Here is a 17,278-nt window from a genome sequence, read left to right on the forward strand (position 1 = left end):
TCTTTAAAAGCATCAATTGGTTAATTGATTTATTATATTATTAAATACATAATAATTTTTAAGTATACTTTCAGTAATATGTATAGTGTGAACATACTTTATAAAAACCAAACCATTAAAATAATATTAAATATTTCTTTTTTTTTAACGATAATTGTTAAAAAAAAAGAAATATTTATTAGAACTATACACATTGCCCCTAATTTCCCCTTTTGAGTTTATTTGACATTTTAAAAGTACAATTTTTAAGTCGTATTATTCGCTTGAAACCGAAATAATTAAAACATCATGTTTTTTATTCACCCAAACAAAAATGCATGTTATTTTTTCACCAATACAATTCAATACTCATTTTACTGTTTAAACAATACTTTTTTTGTTTTTTATTTTAGCTATAACATGAAAGTTGGTGAGATTCACGCACTTATAAGACAAAACAAACTAGTTCCTAATGATAAATCATTTTTTTCATCAGTATTAGCTCTCCTAGCTTCAGTAGATATTTTAAAGATTTTGAGTGTAATAACTTTATAAAAGTGAAAAAAGCTGCAAACAATGGTATTATTCATTTTGAGAAAAACAATGAAAATTGGCTAGCTCAAGATTTTCAGTTTATGTACATTACGCTTAACCCAACAGTTAGTGAAGTTGGACTACCCTGTTGCTCCTTTGAAAATTCATGCAACAGGACAAAAAAAAGAAAGCTCAACAATTTTACTAACACTTTATCGGGGGTTGAATTAATTTATACAACAAAGCTAAAACTTAAGAATGAGTTTAAGCAAGAGACCGCTAAAAAAATTGCAGAAATTTCAGATGACAAACCCGTTGAAACTCCTGAAAAGTATTCACCGGATGAAGGTCTAGCAATGATTGTTGATGGTGGTATATCAAAATCAACATACCAGCTTTTACGAAATGGCGCTGAAGAAAAGGGCTGCTACATCAATCCTTTATATAATGGTATACGATTTTCAAAAGCTAAATGCTACCCGAAAAACATTTATGTAGATGAGTATACAGTAAACATACCGCTAAATGACCTTCTGATGCACACTCTTGAAAAACTCTGTGACGTACAGGCTCCTGTGCTAGTTACAATGTTAAAGGAACTAACAAAACTGACATTTAGATGCAAGGCTGGGTTTGATGGTGCTACAGGGCAAAGTGTTTACAAGCAGGTTAAACATAATGAAAACATAAAAAGGAAATCTAAAAAATGAAGAGTATTTATTTATTACTTGCATAGTACCATTAGAACTGAGTGGATTTTATTATAATAAAAACGTAGTAGTGTGGAGAAACGAAAACCCATCATCGACTGCATATTGTCGACCAGTAAGATTTTCGTTTCAAAAGGAAACCAAGAATGTTGTGGAAGAAGAAAAAAAAACTATTGATTCCGAAATTGAGAAATGTGATATTATTAACATTATTTTTCAGGGGAAGAAATAGCTGTAAAATGTTTTATTGAGCTGACCATGATAGATGAAAAAATTCAATAAATTGTATCAACAATGACAAACTCTTCACAGTGTTGTCCAGTTTGTGGTATATCTCCCAAAAACATGAACAACTTGAAAAGATTGTTGAATTTAGACACCGATAAGTTAGAGTCTAAATATGGTTTATCCAGCCTACACGCTTGGATAAACTTTTTTGAGCTAATACTGCATATTGGATATAAAAAGGAAACTGGAAAATGGCAGGCTAGAACCGTAGCTGATAAAATAGCGGTACAGCAAGTAAAGTGCCGAATTCAGACCGATTTTATGAACCAATTGGGATTGGTTGCCAAGGTTAGTTAGTTGTTAGGAGACTTTCCCAAAAGCGGAGGATCGGGTAAGTCAAATTTTATATTATATAAAATATATATTATTTATACATATAATATTTCAAAATATAAGACATAATTTTGTAAATTTTTTAGGTTCGAGTAACAATGGGAATACTGCCCGCAGAGCTTTTGCTAACTACAAATCAACTGCTGAGATATTGAAAGTTGATGAAACTCTTATATACAGTATTGTGCAAATTAGTTCGGACAGTGGCAAAATTGGAATAATTATCACAATAAGCCCAACTTTTAGCTATGATACTAAAGATTCTCTTGCTTTTTCAGATAAATAAGTGTTTTACTGTAGTCTAGTGGTGTCTGGCAACTCTTTGCTGCCGGGAAGACATTCTAGCAAACACATCAGTGGCTTCAGTGATACTCCACGCTTTGTGCAGAAAGGTTGTGACGGAGTTTGTGACGGATTATTCACCTCGTATTCACAATGGACATCACTCCCAAGAAACGTGCAAGCATTATAGCTCTTAAAGAACATGCTGGTTTGAGCATTAGACAGATTTCTAAGAAAATGAAGGTGGCCAAGTCAACCGTTGGTGACATCGTGAAAAGAAAAAAAGACACTGGTGAATCTTCAACACTGCGACAAGGAAGATGTGGAAGAAAACGCAAGATCTCGCGATGATACAGTTATCATCAAAGAAAGTATAAAGAATCCTAAGAAAACAAGTGCAGACCTTCAGCAAAAATGAAACGAATAAAGTGTACTTGTAAATCTCTGGATTCTGGGTCTTTACAAGGGCGTCTCCTATTTAGGTTAAAGTAGATGGCTCTAAAAAACACAATTTGAAAAGAAGAAGTAAGGGTTGATTTTGTATAAATGTACAGACACAAACAAGCGTGATTGAAAAGGAAAAAAGCAACTTTACTCTACCATCGAATCATCACTTCGGTTTTTTCAAACAGCATTTTTTATGATGCATTTATTTAGATAGGTACAATACAAAACAATAGACAAAGTTAATCGTTTATTATGTTATTTATTATAAAACTTGTTTTTTTTTAATTAGAAAAAGACGAATCATCAAAAACAATTACCAATATAGGTCGACAAAAAAATCAGACAAACGAAACCTTTCCCATGGATGATGCCATAATTTTGTATAAAATGATTGTGTCACATCATTACATAAAAAGAAATTTGGGCTACTGCAATAGTTTTTAGATAAAGATTTGAATGAAGTTAAATTTGAACAGGTAACCTCAATTGAGGAATTAGTAAAGTTCGAGACCGGACTTTTAAGAGAAATTAAAAAGAACATTTGATCCAACTGGAATTGTTTGTAAAGATGCGAAAGCGTATTGTTATGTGATTCTAGATTTTATAATGACGGAAGAGAGGATCAATCGAAATAAAATATTACGTATGGTAACCATGGTAACCATGCGCTAAACTTCTTTTATGAGCTGTTTTTTTATTTCTAAGTTTATTTTTTGTTTGTAGTATAACTGTAAAATAATTTACCTAACTTAAAAAAATAAAATAAAGAAAAACAGAATTGTTATAAATATAATGTAGTAAGTAAATAATAATGAAATGAAAAAAGATTTACATGTTTACAGCTATAAACGTGTGTCTAACAAAACCTTCGTATTTTTAGTTTAAGATTGAACCGTGCTGTACAGCTGTTTGTTCAGATTTAATTCCATTTGGAAACTTAATTTAATGCCTCATATGACCTTTTTAAACTTTAGAAAACACAAATTTAATATCTCATAAAACACGTATTTAAAACATAAAAAACCTTAGAAAACACGACTTAAACTCCAGTAAAACTTCCCGTGAAATCCACGGGTTTTAATTCCAAGATCAAAACCAGATGTGCCGGCTGGGTACTTAAAATTTACCTCGTTATTTTAAAGCCAGATTATAAGTGTATTATAAAGGCTGATCTTTACTTTACATTTTTTAGTAAAGCTTTACTGTTAAATAGTCTAAATATATAAACTAATCCCGTAAACTCAAAAAGATTTAAAAGTTAACGGGTGATGCGGAATTTATCGGACAAATCCTAATTTCATTATTTAAGCATAATAATTAGTTTTTGTGATTTTATGGGTAGGCATAAACGTTCTGTAAAATATAAACTTTATTATTTGAAACACAATTATTTAAAATGAGGTTAAATGCAGCTGAACGAGAATCTTTTAGAAAGCGACTAAAAATGTTTTTTGTAAATAAACCTAATATAAAAAAAAAAAAAAATCTTAAATCATTTTGAAAAGGAAGGATTTGCCCGAAGTACAATATATGATAACCTAAAAAGACTTGAAACTGTTCAATCGTTTTCTGATAGAAAGCACCCTGGTCGTCCGACATCCTGAACTAGAGAAAAGAAAGCCGAATTAACGAGACTTGTCAACAATCGAAAAGGGGTCAGTCAGAGAAAAATAGGTATTAAATTCGGTGTAAATCAACCGACAATTGGTCGTCAGTTAAAAAAAATGAATATTAAATATAGAAAACGTGAAAAGACTCCAAAATACACTATAGAACAACAAATAAAGACAATGAAAAGAAGCAGCAAACTAGGTAACCAACTCTATAACACAAAATCCCTTCTAGTCATCGATGACGAAAAATACTTTTGTTTTTCAGGGGACAACATGCCTGGAAATTCTGGATACTACACAAACAACAAAAAGACATGCCCAGAAAGTGTTCGTTTTATAGGAAAAGAGAAATTTCCAAAATATTATTAATGTGGATAGCCATATCTGACCGTGGAATGTTCGAGCTATTGTTTTGCACTTCCAAGGCTGTAGCGATCAATTCATCAATCTATATTAATGAATGTTTAGAAAAACGACTTCTTCCATTTATTCACAAGTATCATGGAGACTTTAACTATTTATTTTGGCCAGATTTAGCAAGTTCTCATTATTCTAAAGATTCTCTAAATTGGATGGACCAATATGTCTATTACGTTGATAAAGAATCCAATCCCCCAAATGTGCTTCAAGCACGACCAATTGAAAATTTTTGGAGACATTTGGCACAGAAGGTTTACGAGGGAGATTGGAAAGCTTTAACAGAGCAAGTTTTGATTGATCGCATTAAACTAAAACTACAAGAAATTGATTTAAACTTTTTACAGTCGCATATTAAAGGCGTCAGAGCAAAATTGAGATCAATTGCAGATGGTGGTGTTTTTTCATATAAAAAATAATATATTTTTTATTAAAAGATAAATGCTTTATTTAAAAAAAATATAATAGTATTTGTTTTTTTATTTATAAATAAGTTATTCACGTTTTTATTTTGTCCGATAACTTCCGCATCACCCGTTAGTATTTACTATAGTTTAAAAGTTACTTGCAACTTAAAGGGTAACTTGCAACTTAAGGGGTAAACAGATTTTATCTGTTGACCAGCCTCGCACCCCTTCTTCATCTATTAGGCTGGCACAGATGTATTTTTAATACATTGTTTCCAGATTAGGATGTTAAATGCTGGATCTGGACTCAACGCATGGGTTTTGCTTGTGTCTCTGTTTTTATGACTAGGCAACTCATTCTACTATCTCCTAATGAGGGTACAGCTCTAAAACTCAGTTTTATGGTTCTGAGGCCGGCTGGTAGTCAGGTTTCCCGAACTCTGTGAGAGAGTTGATTCCATCAACAGCTGAAAAATATCAAAGTATTAACAGTGCCATGTTGCGCATGGATGGTGTTCCTGTTTGTACTTTTGGTGTGCATTGCGGAGGCCATATTTGAAGCCCTTTGTTACCGCTTAGGGTTTATTAGTAGTAATGAGGCAATTGCTTGAGCGATTAAACGGTGTTCTGAGCACTATCTATGCTTTGAGTCAAGTTCTTCAATTTAATTTTAAAATGAATAAAGTACCAAACACTATAAAACACAAAAAACCATCATCATCACCAAGTTCTCTAAACCTATCATTCACTAATACTTGTGGTCTTCGAAGTAACTTTTCTTCTGTTGAGTCTAATCTCTTGCAAAGTTCACCAGATCTACTTGATCTTTGTGAGACTAATTTGAGTTCAGCTGTTTCATCTTTCAATCTTAGTGTTGATGGTTAACTTCCTTTAATTCGTAAAGACTCCAATAGTCACATGCTTGGCCTCGGCATTTACATTCGTAAGAATTCACCCATTTGTCGTGAAACTAGGTTTGAATCCACAGACTAATTTTTAATGTGCTTTCGTTTAGCACTACTTCACTCTATTGCCTTTCTATTTGTTTTATATCGCTCTCCTTCACCTCAAGACTGCACTATTTTTGATGTTATTTCTGATCACATTGACCAAGTTCTCTCTCTTTATCCATCAGCTAATATAGTTGTTTTCGGTGACTTTAATGCTCACCACTCTGAATGGCTTGGCTCTAGTGTCAGTGATTCTGCAGGCTTTAAAGCCCACAACTTTTGCCTTTTACAATCCCTAACGCAAATTGCCAACTTTCGAACTCGCTTTCCTGACAACCCGAATCATTAACCTTCTCTACTTGACTTATGTCTTGTTTCTGATCCTATTCAGTGCTCAATTTCTCCACATTCACCCTCAGGTGCTTCTGATCGCAATTTGATCTCCCTAAAACTAATATCTCATGCTTCTTCATCACCTGAATCCCCCTATTATCGTACCTCTTACAACTACAGTAAAGCTGACTGGGATTCTTTCCGTGATTTTCTTCGTGATGGCCCTTGGGTAGAAATATTTAGTCTTCCTGTCGACAAATGTGCATCTTACATAACTTCGTGGAATCAAGCTGGCATGGAATCTTTTGTTCCCTCTCGACGATTCCAGGTCAAGCCTCACTCTCCTCCATGGTTTTCCTCACACTGTGCTGCTGCGATTGCCAATCGAAACCGTTACTTCCATATTTATCAGCAAAACAATTCTCCAGAAAACAGACGTCTGTTTATTACTGCTAGAAACAGTTGTAAAAAGGTTTTGTCTAACGCCAAAGCCCACTATTCTCAGGTCATGAAATCTCGTATCTCATCTCAAAAATTAGGCTCTCGTGACTTCTGGAGAATCTTTAATAATATCAATAATAAGGGAAAATTTTTAATTCCACCTCTCTTATATGGTTCAGACTTTGTCACCTCACCTAAAGACAAACTGAATTGTTTGCTAAAAACTTTTCATCAACATCATCTCTTGATTCCACTAGTTGAGTTCTACCTGATATCGCCAACAAACAGGTTGATCCATTGCTTGACATTCATATCACTCCATTCTGTATCTAAAGTGATTTCCTGCCTAGACTCTTCTACAGCTTGTGGCCCGGACAACATACCTGTTATTGTCTTGCAAAAGTGTTCTCCGGAGCTGTCGTCTATACTCTCAAAACTATTCAACAAGTGCTTATCAGAGTCTTGTTTTCCAGCCTGCTGGAAAGCGGCATCCGTTATCCCTATCTCTTATCTCTTATCTTATCTATGGTACGTATCTTTCAGCGTTCATAAATTATGACCATATAAAGTTTAATCCCCCCCCCCCCTCAAATTGAGGGGAGGTGGTATTAAACTTTATATGGTCATAATTTATGAACGTTTAATTTTTAATAACTAAATAAATTTTAAATGAACGGTTAATTATTAAACGCGTAGAGATTGCAAAACAATACTTAAAATTTATCAATTTAAAATTTAGTTAAGAAATAGCAAAAATTTAGTAAATCATAGTGAAAAAATTATTTTATCGACTTGTTGCTCTCACGTTTGGGGCAGAGGGGAAAAAATATTAGGCCTTTTTGTTCCCCGCCTCCAATCATTGCAAATTTTTAAAAAACATCACTGTTAAACATACAAATGTTTGGATTTTGCTCCATGTTAGCTATCTCAAACACCAAAAAATGCTGGATCCGTCACTGTCACAGATATCTTGTTTCTAAAGCAAATTTACTTACGAATTTAGCGTTTAAACGCCGCAAATGTACAATAAATATTTATATGCGTATAAATTTTCAGCTTAAGACAAATATCTCAAAGTATGTAAAGAAATAATTTTTAAATACACTTTTAAGGTTCAGAGTTTGTAGTTAGGTATCGGATCAAAATTCAAAAAATTAAAATCATTCAATAACGATAAAGCAAGAAAGCAGTTGCCGTAGCTAGCTCCTTAAATCCACCTTTCTTCCTTTGTAATGGTTCTTTACAAAAACTCTTTATTTGAAGTAGCTTTTGAAGCTTCTCCAAGCTCATCAAACGCTCTACATTATCTTGAATAAATTTTAATGTAAGCACTGCAAAATCGAATTTTTTATTACAAAATATTTTTCTTAAACAAGAAATACGTTTCTTGTTTGAGGAAATAAATACCCTACCTGGCAATTTATTTTTAAAACAAGAAATATATTTCTTGTTTTGATAAATAAATTTCTTAAACTATGGTCAATAGATTTACGATTTTGCTGTGAGTTCTGATGAGTCGTTAGCAGCTTTGAAAGATTTTTAAAGTTTTGGAATTTATTTTATCCAAAAGGTCTAAATTTATTGTATCCAAAGGGTCTCATTTGTTGGCATTTTTTCAAACTATGACCTAGAATATCAAAATTACCCAGTAGTCTGGTGAAATATACAACTCAAGATCTAGTGGCTAGTCTTTATCAACAAAAACTGCTTTCAAAAGGATTTTAGTTTTGATTATATCCGTTTTTACATCTTTTCGGACCTCCCTTTGTTCTTGAATACAGAACTTTTTACCGTTTTTGTATTGTGATCTCGGTCAAAAGATACCAACGCCGGCATCAAACACCTCTATATTTTTACCATGATTTGAATTTCACCTCTGCGGCAGGCTCAATATACATCTGCCAATAGGCTTGTTGATCTTAAAGTGTAAATTAAAAATAATGCAATGTAGATAAAATAAGGTTTAAAACGACATTTCTAAAAACTTACTACATTTAATTTTGATAAGATAAAATCAAAGTGCTATTTCTATTGAAAAGATTTTTATTACATTTCTACTGATTTTAAGAAAAGTTTTTCATTGGAAAAAAAAATTAGTTTCGAGTTATATTCTTGTAGTTTGCAAAACTTTAAACCCTTTTGCAAACCATTGTTTTTAAACAATTTGTTACTTTATGACAAAAATTATTCTTAAATAAGAAGGCTAAAATATCAAAACTTTTGAAATTAACTTTTACTTTAAAAATTGCAGAATCAGAAAAGTCGCAGGTCAAAAACTGCGATGCCCTGGAGAGAGAAGTGTAGTCAGCCATTCTATTGATCTCTTTGAGTATTTTATTACTCAGAATAAAAACCTGCCTAATTTTAGAGAAATGCAACTTGAATTTCATGAAATTCAAGGCGTGTAAAACAGTTCTATATTTATTAATTTTTACCTAATGGTCTGACTTTTTTCCGCACAATAGTCTCACAATAATCTCTGCATTTCTCAAAAGTCTAAATGTAAATAGTTTTAAAATTAGAAACTTATACATTTTGTTTTTGCGAAATGGTATTTTTAAGGGAAGTAATTTGTTTTTACCTTACTACTTTTTAAACCGCTTATCGTTTTATGATATTAATAGTTTATTCTCTTTCTTGACAGTTTTATTTACGGCTACGGCTATTTGAAGCTGTTCGGCATGATGGCAGGAGGTTAACAAAAATAATGGTCGGCCAGGAAACTAAGCTAATCTTGTACAAACCCCTTTTAAATAGCCGTAGCTTGAAGTGGGTGAACTGTATGAGATCAAAAACATCTAACAAATTTCTAATTGTTGTGTATTAAGCCTCAACGCTTTTGTGTTTAAAAACCATGTTTGTTTAATTTCATTACAAATTTGTGCGTTTTTATAATACCAACAGTTAACAAAAATAATAGTAATAAAAATGCGCACAATCGGTATATATCTAATATTATCTTTGACTGCCTGTTTCTTCGTTCGGTAGGTTCATATTTATAAAATCATCCTGATGAACTTACAGAAAGAGAAAGAGCCTGTAGAAGAAATAATTAGATAAGTGTTTCTACTAAATTATTTATATATATGCGCGTGCACGCACGCGCGTGTAATACTATAGAGGATATATATCAGCTATCGTTTCTTTTTATAAAAATTAAAGTTTTATTTATATATAAATAGTATTTTTAAATTTTTTAGATTTTACGAGCTTTAACGATTTCCAGGATATAATGGAACAATAGATGGAGCATATTCTATAATAAGTCCTGAAGGAGAAAATGCATCAAAACAAAAAGGATATTTTTCTTTGAACTGCCAAGTATTTAAAGGTCCTTCAAAAGAAATTTCGTCTGCTTGCATTCAATAGATTTGTTCAAGGATCACATGATTTTACTAGCTCAGTCATTAAACAGGTTTTAGAAGTTCATCCATGTCCATGTTATAGGAGACAACACCCTATATTATCGCTATAGGTGTGACAGTGGAATGTAGTTTTGGAATTTGTTTGCGATATTCCTTTACAAAAAAATCAAAAATTTTTTAGACATTAGTGTATCTTGCTTTACTTCACAACATAGTCTTTTAACAAAATGATTTTTTCAATGTAAAATTATGAGGTAAATGGCTCTAAAGCACCTACAAGAGGTTTCGCAGGAGAATTAAAATAGTGGCTCGATTCTTTTTATAAATATTTAATTTATCAAAGAATAAAAAAATAAATAATCGAAAAGTATCAAAAAAGAAAATCTTTTTTATTGATAAAATAAATGAAGAACTCAATCTGAAAAAAAGTTTTTTGTGAAATAAAAATAATATTCAAAAGCATACGAATGTTCTTATAAAATAATCTTTAAAATTGTGTTTATTAAAATCAATGTCTTAATATGTAACATTGTCAATATTTTTAATAAATTCTTATTTTAATATCAATACTCTTGTTATTTTTTTCGGCTTTTCACTAAACTTCAGTGAATCATTTGGTATATAATAATATTGATATTGTAAAATGCTATATGTAAAGAGAGAATGCTATACGTAAAGAAAGAAAGTTAAGTTTGTTTTGTATTAATACTTGTATTCTACAATTTTTGCCGACTAAAATTCATTAATTGGGTATCAGACCCCTCCCCCACCTACTCCCACACCTACTTGAATGTAAAGTAGCTGTTACGTCGTAGTTAGAGCCTTAGACTAAATAGAGGATAACATATTTTAAATAACTTTAAGTTTTAAAGTGTGCAAATCCAAACAAAAATTTTCCTGGTTAAACAAATTTTATTTCTAAAATTTTTAAAAATTGTTAAACACGTGGTAAATTGTCTTTTGTAAGTTTTTTAAAATTATTTTAAGATCTAGATTTCAAAAATATTTTTTATGGTGATCTATATTTTATAACAGTATTTTCAAAACTCGGTATACCTGTTAGATTCGAAGAAGTCAGCATTTATAAATGTTTGATACCAATATATATCTATATATCTATCTATCTATCTATCTATATAATATATATATATATATATATATATATATATATATATATATATATATATATATATATATATATATATATATATATATATATATATATATATCTTTGAATTAAAAAAAATGTTCTTAAACTCCTAAAAAATTTGAAAATTTAAATTTGGTCTTACATAATTTTTCACATAACAAATATAGTTTATTTTTAAGATAATTTTTATTATAAAACAAAGTTTGTTTTGATATTAGTGGCATGGCATAAATTGTAGCATATATAAATTTTTTATTAATTAAAAACTACATCATTTGTTGAACTGCTTGCACACACTTTGCCATAGTTTGCGAAGCTTTAGATATCGAGTTGGTCATATAAAAACCAGATAAAGTAGTTATCTCTGGTACAAGTAACCCATTTCGAATATTTGAAGGTGATGTTGTCTAATTTAACAGACAAAACCATTATTAACAAAAACAACTATGTTGAACATTTAACATTCTAATATAGATTTTTAACATTTTTAATAAAACTTTACCTGATCCAAAGACACAGACTGAGAAAGAAAATTGGCAGCTTCTATGACACCATATCGTGTTAGGTTTGGCGATACCTCAGTCATTCGTTGACGCAATTCATTTAAACTATCATATGGCAGTGTCTTGTTAGCAATCTATAAACAAAATAAATAAAACTTGATTGAATAAAAAAAAAGGTATATAGTTTAATAAAACTGCAATGATTTACAATGTACCTCTGATAATGCACGAATGATTTTCCAATCATCGCGAGCCAAACCAGGAGGTGTAACAGCCCGTCTAATGAAATATAAAGCGTTTCACAATATGGAAAATATATAATAAATAATGCAGTTTCATATATTTATAATAAAAATAATTTATTACTTTGTTTGCTGGGCACGACCCTCCATATTTACATAAGTTGAAGTTTTTTCGGTATACGCTGCTCCAGGCATTATTATATCTGCAAATGATGCTCCATTATCACCATGGTGACCTATATATATTTATATATACATTTTAATTTTTTTGACTCACCCTAATCTCTCTCTCTCTTTCTATATATATATACACATAGAGAGAGAGAGAGAGAGAGAGAGAGAGAGTGAGAGAGAGCGGGAGGGAGATTAGGGTGAGTCAAAAAATACAAAATTTTGTTGCCCAAAGCAAACATAGTATATATATGTATGTATAATCATAGACTATGATTATACATACATATATATACTATGTTTGCTTTGGGCAACAAAATTTTATATTTTTTGAAATCCCTAAAATAAAGAATCCCTAAAATAAATTTTTTTATCAATTTGTTTAGTACAGAAAAGCGTATTTTTTGTTTGCTTATACATACTATGATTCATAGTTGGGTCTCAAAAGAAACAAAATTTTATAAAAATTTCAAAAATAACAATTATTTTATAAAAAAATTATTATTTAAGACTTTTTTGAAATTATAATTAAAAAAAAATAAACTTTTTTCATTTTTAGTTTAAAAGGTCATTTTTTTTGCAATAAACTATAAAATAACAATTTTTTTTTTAAATAATTGTTATTTTTGAAATTTTTATTAAATTTTGCTTCTTTTGAGACCCAACATGACATACTTTTGAAAAACTTTTTTTTACATAATATTAGGGATCCATTAAAATTTTAAAGGTCTTGAGGAACCTCAAGATAATTTCCTAGAGCATTGATATTTTTCCAGAGTTTTTCTGAAATGAATAGACAACTTTTGCACACCCAGGCTTAACGAATTGTAAAAAAAATTCATTCCACCCTAATATATATATATAACACATCGCTCAATAAGTCCGTAGGATAGCTAATAAAACAACAACATTTTGACATAATTTGATTTTATTCATCAACATAGTCTCCTTTTAAGGCGATACAGTCATTCCAGCGCTTCTCTAACTTTTCGATACCATGTTTGTAGAACGATTTATCTTTTCCTTCAAAATATGCTTCAGTTTCGGCGATGACCTCCTCATTCGATCCAAATCTCTTTCCCTGGAGCATCCTTTTGAGATCTGAGAACAGCCAATAATCGCTGGGGGCCAAATCAGGCGAGTATGGTGGATGGGGCAACAATTCGAAGTGTAATTCATTCATTTTTACCATTGTTTTCATTGACTTGTGACACGTTGCATTGTCTTGATCAAAGAGAATTTCTTTCTTCTTCATGTGCGGTCGCTTTTCGTCAATTACAGCCTTCAATCGTTCCAATAATGCCATGTAATATTCGCTGTTGATCGTTTTACCTTTCTCAAGATAATCAATGAACAATATACCATGGCTATCCCAAAATATGGAGGCCATAACCTTGCCAGCAGAAGTTTTAGCCTTTGGGCGCTTTGGGCGGCTTTCACCCGCTGGTGTCCACTCAGCCGACTGTCGATTTGACTCAGGAGTGAAATGGTGGATCCATGTTTCATCCATTGTGACGTAGCGACGCAAAAAATCCTTTTTATCTCGGTGAAATAGTGCCAGACATGCTTAAGAATCATCGATTCGTTGTTGTTTTTGGTCCGGTGTTAGCAAACGCGGCACACATTTCGAACAAAGCTTTCTCATACCCAAATGTTCGTGTAATATTGTAAACACACTGCCTTCTGATATCTTTATGGCCTCGGCAATCTCCTTCAATTTCAATTTGCGGTCGGATAAGACGATTTTATGGATTTTTTTGATGTTTTCCTCAGTAACTGCCGAATTTGGGCGACCGGAGCGTTCAGCATCATCGGTGTTTGTACGACCACGTTTAAAGTCAGAAAACCACTTTTCAACCATTTGCCTCGATGGAGAGGAGTCCGAATAACACTTATCAAGCCATTGTTTGGTCTGCACCGTGTTTTTTCCCATCAAAAAGCAATGCTTAATGAGCACACGAAATTCTGATTTTTCCATTTTTTTCAATTCACAAAAGTTGATTCAATCGTTCACACACTAACTTGGTAAATAATGGTCCGATTGTCATGAAACTTTGACAGATATCGTTTGAAGGTTGGTTCTTTCTAAAAACAATACGGATTCGGTATTTGTGTTGCCATCTATATGTCATCCTACGGACTTATTGAGCGATGTGTTATATATGTATATATTTATATATATTTACATATATATATATATATATATATATATATATATATATATATATATATAATATATATATGTATATATATATTTATATATTTATAATATATATTTATGTCTTTCTAATTTTAAAAATTACTAGATAAAAATAATATTAAAATTAAAATGGCTACTGGAACAAGATGGAAAAATGGTTCTTGTCTACGTCAATATTTGGGATCTGGAAAAGAGTTGCCAACAGCTGAACTGCCAACAATGAGAGATGTCCTAAGATATGGTATTTTTTTAAGAGAAACAAGTAAACTAAACAGAAGAAACTATAGCAATTCTGAGTTGATCAGGATATTTATAATAAACTTTCAGAAAAATGGCAAATGGCCAGTGTTTTATTTGTGCCTCCCGTAACTTGTTTAAAGCATAATTTGGTAACAAGACTTATAGACGCATGGAACAAAGCTAGTCTAATTTCTCAAAACAAAGCAAGTAAAGTTATAAAACAAAAGTTTAATTTCATTATTGACAAACTGTTTGACTTGGTGGAGTGTAACTGTAAAATAGTTCTTTGTTCTGAGCAATGCTGTCCTCCTGACGGTAAATTTGGTGCCTACATTACCTGTATCTGTCCTAGGGAGAGAAAAATACCAATTATTGAACTGGTTTATATAAAAGGTATGAGTGAATATACGACAATCATTATAAAAGTGTTAGTAAAGCTGAAAATCAAATTTATTAATATTTTACTGATCTCTTTGATTATTTTAAAAAGAAAATTTTATTTTAATTTGTCTAGTTGTAAGCAAAATGTTGCTACCTTTTTTTTTAGCCCAAAGAGAAAAGATTGGATCTTTTAGTTCATAACTGATTTTGGACTCCATCATATATGATGGAGTCCAAAAGGTTCAAAAAAGTACAAAGTTGCAAACGAAGAAGAGAAGAAGAAAAACAAACGAGAGAAAAAAAACACACAACGCAAGAAGAAAATAATACTCAAAATGAACAAGATAACGAACATGATAATTATAAAGAGTTTGAATCTGAGGAAAATGAGATTTTTTCTATTCAAAAGTCTTGTATAAAATATTTAAAAAAATCTAGATATTATGAAGATATCTCTAATATTGCATTAGCCAGTATTCGATATGGTGTTGGTTTAAGAGCAACTGCAGTCATAGCTACTGCAGCATGGGTAGATGGAGGACTTGTATCCCAAAGTGACACTAGATTAATAATAGATCACAGTAAAGTTCGGAGAGCTAGGGATAAAGTAATGAATGAAGTTGCTATTCAGTTTGATGATTATTGCAATAAAGAGATTATTGACTGCATATTTTTTGATGGACGAAAAGATCTTACTAAAGTATTTTTAACTGTAGATGGATCAGACAGTACCCAGCTAAAGTTAAAGAAGAACATTACACTATTTGTTCTGGTGATGGTAAGTATTTATTTCATTTCACTCCAGCTAAAGAAGCAAAAAAGAACCACGCTGAAATTATAGCAGACAAGATTATTGAGTATACTGCAATGAGGAACATTAATGTACACTTAAAAACAATTGGTGGAGACTCTACCAATGTAAACACTGGTTGTGATGGAGGAGTAATGCACTTTATGGAGTTGAAATTAGGGCAAAAGTTAAATTGGATTGTATGTGCTCTACACACCAATGAATTACCACTCAAACGTCTAATTAAATTGTTAGATGGAGAATCTAAAAGTGGTAAAAAATGGAGTGGATCCATTGGAAGCTTACTTGATGAAGCAACCAATCTTGAAATTAACCCTTTTTTTCGTAAAGTTGAAACTGGTGAGCCTCTAATTAACTTAAGTAATGATGTGGTTAAAGACCTTTCTACAGATCAGTATTACGGCTATCAAATAGTTAACGCTATACGCAGTGGTCATGTTCCTCAGCAACTAGGACTTCTTGAAATTGGCCCTGTTAACATGGCCAGATGGCTAACAACAGCCAATAGAATATGTAGAATTTGGATATCTCATCATGGTCTTCAAGGCGATGCAGCCCAAAAACTTCTTAAACTAGTCGAGTTCATTGTAGGAGTGTACTTTCCTGTCTGGTTTAACATCAAAGTTAAACATAGTTGGACAGAAGGACCAAAACATGTTCTTTACCAGCTTAAGTTGCTTCAACACCAGTCACTCGATATTCAGAATATTATCATTCCAACTATTAAGCGATCTGCTTGGTATGCTTTCTCTGAATCTATTCTTCAAACTATGCTTTGTTCTGAAAATAAAGAGGAGAGAAGTTTCAGTGTACTCAAAATTTTAGAAATAAGAGGAGAAGGTGATGAAAATGAACAACTAGGAGATCTATCTGTTAGACCAAGAAGGACACCAGATATCAATACTAAGGCAATTTGTCTCAAGGATCTTATTGATTGGAATGAAGCTTTTGAACCACCTTTGACTTGTTGCATGACAACTAAAGACATCAAAGAGTATTTATTTAAACCAATGATTGTACCAAACTGGTGTTGCCACACTCAAGCTGTCGAAAGATGTGTAAAAAAAGTTACCCAGGCATGCGAAAATGTTTTTACAGAAAATAGAAGAGATGGTTGGATTAAAGGACTAGAGTTGTCACAGAAGTTGATGTCACGTAATCTATCTTAACAAAACCTTATTGGCTTGACAATGTTTAAGAATTAATCTTTATTGTACATTATTTTAATAAATGCCAGTAAATGTTGTGAGGATTTATATAAAAGTTTTATTTTTAGTTCCAAAACAACCTAATTTTACAGTTTCAGTGGGAGGCAGTGGGAGGGGGAAAACCCCTCTATTTGTTTTTACAAAAAAAATTTTTTTTTGAAAAAAGAGATAGCGTTTTTTTACGTTTTGTACATTTTTTTTTTTTAATACTTCCATTTTTTAAGTTTTTTTCCTCCCCTTCCCCCCCGGTCTTTTAGTGAAATAGTCTCACTG

General features: G+C 31.6%; 1 protein-coding gene across 2 annotated transcripts in view; it reads right to left on the reverse strand.

Moving 5' to 3' along the window:
- Window positions 1-11,350: 11,350 nt before the first annotated feature.
- The window catches only part of LOC100213479 (NADH-ubiquinone oxidoreductase 75 kDa subunit, mitochondrial), a 114,705-nt gene continuing 108,777 nt past the window's right edge, over window positions 11,351-17,278 (reverse strand). The window contains exons 16-19 of one of the 2 annotated variants that reach the window (XM_065810708.1): window positions 12,119-12,230; window positions 11,968-12,031; window positions 11,752-11,886; window positions 11,351-11,653 (exon numbers count right to left, since the gene is read on the reverse strand). In XM_065810708.1, coding sequence (XP_065666780.1) covers window positions 11,516-11,653; window positions 11,752-11,886; window positions 11,968-12,031; window positions 12,119-12,230 — 449 coding nt within the window. In that variant the 3' untranslated portion in view covers window positions 11,351-11,515. Of the gene's footprint in view, window positions 11,657-11,751; window positions 11,887-11,967; window positions 12,032-12,118; window positions 12,231-17,278 lie in introns of both variants that reach the window. The other variant, XM_065810707.1, reaches the window with a different exon arrangement.

This window comes from Hydra vulgaris, chromosome 11 (assembly GCF_038396675.1).
Source record: "Hydra vulgaris chromosome 11, alternate assembly HydraT2T_AEP".
NCBI classification, from domain to species: Eukaryota; Metazoa; Cnidaria; class Hydrozoa; order Anthoathecata; family Hydridae; genus Hydra; species Hydra vulgaris.